A 6136-nucleotide genomic window follows, 5' to 3' on the forward strand; every position below is an offset into this window, starting at 1 on the left:
CGTTTAACGCGACGCCTCACGACGCGACTCCCCCCGTTCGATTCTTTTCTTCTTCCCCCCCCCCTCCTCACTCTTTCTCTCTCCCCCCCTCTCTCTCTCTCTCTCTCACACTATTACTGCGTATATCGGAGAGAGTATCGATATAATTGCGGCTCCTCAATATAATATAATATACCTTCCTAAAATATACGGTCAAATCACTGCCGCGAGCAGCAATTCCGAGGCACTACGAACAGGCCACAGAGAATATGGCCGCATAATTATCATCTTCAGATCTCTGTGTCACTAAATGATAAAAGACTAACTGTAGAACGCCTAATACGTACGTAATCGTTATAATTATACTTACGCATCTCGTCTCGTCTATAGACTCATTATGTAATGTACAATAATTAGAGAGATCACACGTCTTAATATAGAAATTTTAAAAGATTATTCTCTAGTACGTTGAAACCGTCCTCCTCCTCCCCCCTCCCTCCCTCCCTGCTCATTCACCCACTCTCCGCACCTCCTCGTGCTTTTCCTCCCCTCGTTTAAGTATTGCAACAAAGTGTCTCCTGCGTCTCCTCTCTGTCTTTTCCCTCCTTCCCCCCCCCTCCGCCCCTCTTCACTTTCCCTCCTTCCCGCTTTCGTTTCTCCTCACCACTTTCGAAAAGGTGATGATGATAATTCTCCGAAAGATGCGAGCGGGCCCCCTCCCCCAGCCCCCCCCCCCAGAGCGGGGCCCTTCGAAGTCTTTTCTTTACTTTGAGCTATGCTATCGGCTATACCCTACGGTATTTTTTTTCTTGTTACCGTTAAACGCTAACTTCTACGGTGTCTCAGCCTTCTTCCACGTTCCCTCCACTTTTTTTTTTTTTTCGTACGCCCTTACCTAGTGTATTTTTTTTTATCAGCACCAATCTGATTTTTAAAACCGATTCAAAATATCGTCATATAATTAGAATAATATAACCTGTCGTATAAATATACATTCAAATATTACTATAGTATACAAGAGTCGCGCGTCTCCCTCCCCTGCTCGCGCTCTTCTGTGCTCGCGCGCGCGGTTACACGCGGTCGTACTTGACGCGAATCTACCCGAAAAGCTATGGCTCGGCGCAGGCGGGGAGGATACGTCGTCCTCGTAAATCCTATCTATAATTTCTCGTACCTTTCCTCTCTTTCCCGTATCTCGTCGTCTACCTCTCAGCCCCCAGCCCCCCAGCCCCACCCCACCCGACCCGTCCCCGGTCCCCCATGGAGATTCTCTCGCGCTCTCTCGCGCTACTCACTCGCTCACTCAGTCGCGCACGCTTCTCTTTCTCCCGCGTCATTCACGCTCAGCCTCATTCGCACGCACTCGCATACTTCACCTTTCTCCGTCGCTTCCCTCGTCCACGACCTCCTCCTCCTGCTGCTGCTGCTGCTGCTGCTGCTGCTGCTCCTTCATCTTCGTCGTCTGCTTCTTCTGCCTCTTCCTCCTCCTCCTCCTCTCCTCTTCTTCCTCTTCTTCTTCTTCTTCTTCTTCTTCTTCTTCTTCTTCTTCTTCTTCTTCGTCTTCTTCCTGCTCTTCTTTGTTTAGAGTGAACGACTTTACATTATTTACAGGCATTCTTCTCATGGTCGTGTGAACGCGTTCCCTTTGGGGAAGCAACATATCTCTTCCCCCTTCCCCCCTCCCCAGCCCTCTCTCACTCGCTCTCACACGTTCATTCTCACACGCACGCACGCACTCGCACCACAAGCGCACACTCTCCCTCTTGCTCTCTCCCTGACTCTCTCCCTCTCTATCACTCCCGCAAATCTTTTAAAACATAGGCAAGTTAAATATTGTATCACAATCGTTTTAGTCTGGTCGAAATCGAACATCTTCAACCCGTTTGGCGATACGCGTTCTCAACGGTGAGCGCGACGCGGCGCCCCGGCTGGCGCGTGCACCGCCCCGCGAAAGATAAGCGGATCCGAAGGAATTCACGAGAATTCGCCCCGCGAGCCCCTCCCCCCCTCCCCTCCCCCGTCGGCCCCCGAACGTTCGTCTCGCTCGCGAGAGGACTTCCATATCGATTTCTCCTCGTGTTCGCCTACTTCCCGCGGGAGCGAGCCCCGAAGAAGAATCCTCCTGTGCCGTTCGCTTGTCCACGAAAGAAACGCGGGAAGGTACGTCGTAATCGATCGACACATATAAAAAATACGTACGGGGGAGTAGACGAGACTTTTCGTTGGTTACTTTACCTTGGTTCTGGCTAGCGAGAAGAAGCTCGACGGCGAGAGCGGCGGCGACGGCGGCGGCGGCGGCGACGGCGGCGGCGGCGGCGGCGGTGACGGCGGCGGCGACGACGGCGACGGCATCTCCTTCCCGCTCTCTCCCCCTCTTTCGCCCGTCGTCCTTCACGCGTCGAGATCGACGACTAGCCGTGGGAGGGGGCGAGAAGAATCGGAGCGCGATCGGTATTAGCGCTGGCGGGCTAATCCGAGCGTGTCGGGACACGAGCGACGACAACGGCCGACTGAGCCTGGAGGGACCCTCGCAGGGGGTCGGTGCCGAGAAAGCAATATTCGCGGTCGCGGTCTACCGCGAGCGGAAACCACCCCCGAGCGAGTCTGACTGGCGAGGGTGATACCTGCGGAGAGGGTGAAACCGACCACCCGGGAGACGACGGAGCAGAACCGGCCGTCGCTCGGTATCCTTCCGCCTGGCCGAGCGACCGCGAGGGAGCCCGTCGTCGAGGCCATCCTGGTCGCCTTTCGCGCGTCGACGCGCGTCCTTCGCGAGGTCGACCTTCCAGAGTCGACCGGTCGTCACTGTCCGCGGGCAACGGGCCTGCATCCCCCTTTCCTCCTCACTTCTTGCGGCCGATGACGGCTAGTGAAATGCGGACAGAGAAAGAGAGAGAGAGAGGGAAAGAGAGAGACAGACATCCGGTTACCATCGGACGAGACGACCCTCCGACGCCGGCGAGGTACGACGAAGCAGAGAGACGGAGCGGCGGACGTCCTGAGGTGACGACGACGACGACGACGACGACGACGGGGATCCTCGGGCGACCGCTCGGGAGAAGACGCACACGCGAGCCGCGACACCGACCGGAAAGAACCGACCGCCATTCTCACCGTCGAGCTGTCGGGGCTAGCTGGCGACGCGTTCCGAGGCTCCGTCAAGCAATGGAACAAGAAGTGCGAGCGAGTTACGAAAGAACGACGGAAACCAAAAAGACTCTAGTAAATGCACGACAAATGTCACGGGTAGTGTTGCTGATGGATCGGCTGCGGGCCGCCGTTGCACCGTTGCTGGGATGACGACGACGACGACGACGACGGCGACGACGAGGACGAGGACGACGACGTCGACGGCGGCGACGTGACGGAGGCGACGGCGGCGGCGGCGGCTGCGGCGACGGCGGCCGCGCTGCTGCCGCTGCCGTTGGCGACGGCGGCTGCGGCGACGACGGCGGCGGTGGCGGCGGCGGCGTTGTTGTTGTTGTTGTTGTTGTTGTTGTTGTTGTTGTTGTTGTTGTTGTTGTTGTTCGACGTGACGCTGGCGGCGGCCTCCGGAGCCGTGAGCGCGGGACCGAAGCAGCGCTGAAACCTCAGCGCGGAGATTCCTGCTTGCTAGTAGGCGGCAGGATGGACGGTTAGTCACTGCGGCGGCAGGCCGGTCGGCGGCTTGAACTCGCCGGTGACGGACACGCCGTTCGCCTGGCCGGGGAACTGCGCGCTCGACACCGGCGGCTGATGGTTGAACGCGGGCGCGTAACACTGCGGGAAGTAGAGCTCCGGCTTCACCACTGTGGGCGTGAGGCCGCGCGGCACCGTGACCGGGCCTAAACTGACCGGCGTGCCGGGCGGCTTGCTGTCGCCGGCGGCGCCGCCGCTCGAGTTCCGGCGCACCTTGGCCGCGTGCGGGTTCATGTGGTTGTCGATGTGCTTCTTCACCTCGGGCTCGGTGGCGAAGCGCCGCCTGCAGTTGGGCATCGGGCAGCAGAACGGCCGGTCGCCCTGGTGGGTGCGCGTGTGCTGGTCCAGGATCGCCTTCTGACGGAAGTCCTTGCCGCACTGCTGACACTTGTACGGCTTCTCGCCGGTGTGGATGCGCAGATGCTGATTGAGGATCGTGCGCTGGCGGAAGTTGCGGCCGCAGTACATGCAGCCGTACGGCTTCTCGTTCGTGTGGATGCGCAGGTGCTGCGTGAGGTGCGACTGCTGGCGAAATCTCTTGCCGCACTCCGGACACGGATACGGACGGGACTCGATGTGTATGCAGCCGTGCTGGAGCAGCGTCGACTTCTGCTTGAACTCCTTCTGGCAGATCGGGCAGCGCACGTAGAGCGGCATGCCGGCCGAGCGGCCGTGCTGTATGACGTCCGGCAGGCAGCTCTTCGTGCCGCCTTGCTGCTTGATGTACTGCAGCGCGCCGAAGCTGCCGGTGCCGGCCGCGCCGAAGACCGCGTGACTGCCGCCCTTCGGGTCCTTGAAGTAAGCCGGGTACTGCATGGAGTTGGCGTCCGGCGCCGGGCTGAACGCGCCCGACTGCGTGTCCGTGTCGCCGAAGGTCGACGCCACCTCCTCCTTACCCTCCTCGGGAGGGAACGGCACGTCCTGCGGCCAGAGCGTCGGCGTCATCCCATTCTTGAAGATGAGGTGCGGGCTCACGTCTGCAACGAAAGCGGTCGCACGTTCATCGGCGGTATTCCACGGCGGGCGGGTGAGAGGAACGTTAGTAAGTAAACCCGGACTACACACACGGTAATACACGGTGGAGGGGGCTCGAGGTACACACCTCTCGAGCTCTCTACACTCGTTTCCGACGGAACGCACGCTCCACAGGGACGACCGTCCGTCGTTCACGTGTACTTTCACGCGCGCCCTTTGCGCGCGCGTGCGCGCGCGCGCCCGCGCGCGCGCGACTCGAGCGCCGTCTGCGGCGAAAGCTAGCCGTAACCCAATTTAGACAGACGCGATCCCAATTGAGACGACGGTTATCAGGGAGCGGTGGGTGTACGAGAAGAAAGCGGTCGCTACAGTCCGGTGGTAGGTCAAGGTCCACCTCCGAGCGGACGAGAATCGCGACGAGACACGCGACGACGCAATGAAAATTGCAGTCACTCGGACGCGGACGGACCGGAGACGGTGGTTAGAGGGGTTCTCGGGGATGAGATGAGAGAAACGGAGAGAGAGAGAGAGAGAGAGAGAGAGAGAGAGAGAGAGAGAGAGAGAGAGAGAGAGAGAGAGAGAGAGAGAGAGAGACAGACAGAGAGACAGAGAAAGAAAGAGAGAGACAGAGACAGAGAGAGAGAGAGAGAGAGAGAATCGGGTATGAGTGTGGGAGCGCGAGGAGAGGCTGTGCTCCATCTCATCACAGCTCGCGAGCGCTCGTCGGCCGTCCGACTCAACCGTCCTTACCCTCCGGTTGGCCTTGGCGGCAACGAGGTCACCGGACGGTACCAGGACCCGTCTCCGGGCGAGTCGCGTTCGCGCAGAGTCTCTCGCACGGGCTGCTCTTCTCAGCCTGCTGAGGGCGGTGGTGAATTTAGCCGAGAAGCGGGTCTCCCGCTCGCAAGGACGATGCACCGTGCGATCGACGCACGACGCGCTCTACCCCCCACCCCCCTCCCCCGGCGCCTCTAGATCCGCCACTGGTACGGCTGGCTGGATGAGGTGAGACGCGGATCGGGATCACGAATCGAGTTAGTAGGTGCGGGCTTGTGTGTACCGCCGGCGGCTCGGACGAACGATGGCGACGAGATCGCAAAAGACGGCGATGATGGCGATGATGACGGCGGCGGCGGCGGCGGCGACGGCGACGACGTTGGTGCACACATATGCATATACATGTACGTATATATGTATATGTATATGTATAAACGTAGAGAGAGAGAGAGAGAGAGAGAGGAGAGAGAGAGAGAGAGAGAAGAGAGAAGAGAGAGAGAGAGAGAGAGAGAGACACACAACAGTGAGAGAAAACCGCGCGATGGGTAGGTGTCAGTGTGTGGTTGTGGTGGACGTCCTCTGGGAGGTCTGGGAGGCAGAGAGAAATGCTCGCCTTGGTGTGTGCGGACGTGCTGATTCAGGATCGCCTTCTGACGGAAGTGTTTTCCGCACTCCGGACATTGGTATGGCTTCTCACCCGAGTGGATGCGCAGATGCTGGTTGAGGA

At 59.2% G+C, this 6136-nt stretch overlaps 2 protein-coding genes across 4 annotated transcripts in view; both read right to left on the reverse strand.

Moving 5' to 3' along the window:
• Positions 1 to 498: 498 nt before the first annotated feature.
• Positions 499 to 1971, reverse strand: LOC105187008 (putative F-box protein At1g47300). The gene has a single exon (XM_025296693.1). It carries the CDS (start codon positions 1637 to 1639, stop codon positions 1352 to 1354), a length of 288 nt encoding a protein of 95 aa, XP_025152478.1. The 5' UTR covers positions 1640 to 1971; the 3' UTR covers positions 499 to 1351.
• A 1488-nt stretch (positions 1972 to 3459) lies between these two features.
• LOC105187009 (zinc finger protein 768) overlaps positions 3460 to 6136 on the reverse strand; it is a 34908-nt gene continuing 32231 nt past the window's right edge. For 2 of the 3 annotated variants that reach the window (XM_025296692.1, XM_011147571.3), the window contains exons 2-3: positions 6023 to 6136; positions 3460 to 4634 (exon numbers count right to left, since the gene is read on the reverse strand). The exon at positions 6023 to 6136 is cut by the window's right edge and continues 1029 nt beyond it. In XM_025296692.1, coding sequence (XP_025152477.1) covers positions 3619 to 4634; positions 6023 to 6136 — 1130 coding nt within the window. In that variant the 3' untranslated portion in view covers positions 3460 to 3618. The remainder of the gene's footprint in view (positions 4635 to 6022) is intronic. The other variant, XM_025296691.1, reaches the window with a different exon arrangement.

This window comes from Harpegnathos saltator, unplaced genomic scaffold, assembly GCF_003227715.2.
Source record: "Harpegnathos saltator strain DR-91 unplaced genomic scaffold, Hsal_v8.6 scaffold156, whole genome shotgun sequence".
Lineage (NCBI taxonomy): Eukaryota > Metazoa > Arthropoda > Insecta > Hymenoptera > Formicidae > Harpegnathos > Harpegnathos saltator.

Excerpts from the sequence above, each read along its gene's own strand:
- LOC105187008 (XM_025296693.1), bottom strand. The coding sequence starts at position 1,639 with ATGTTGCTTCCCCAAAGGGAACGCGTTCACACGACCATGAGAAGAATG.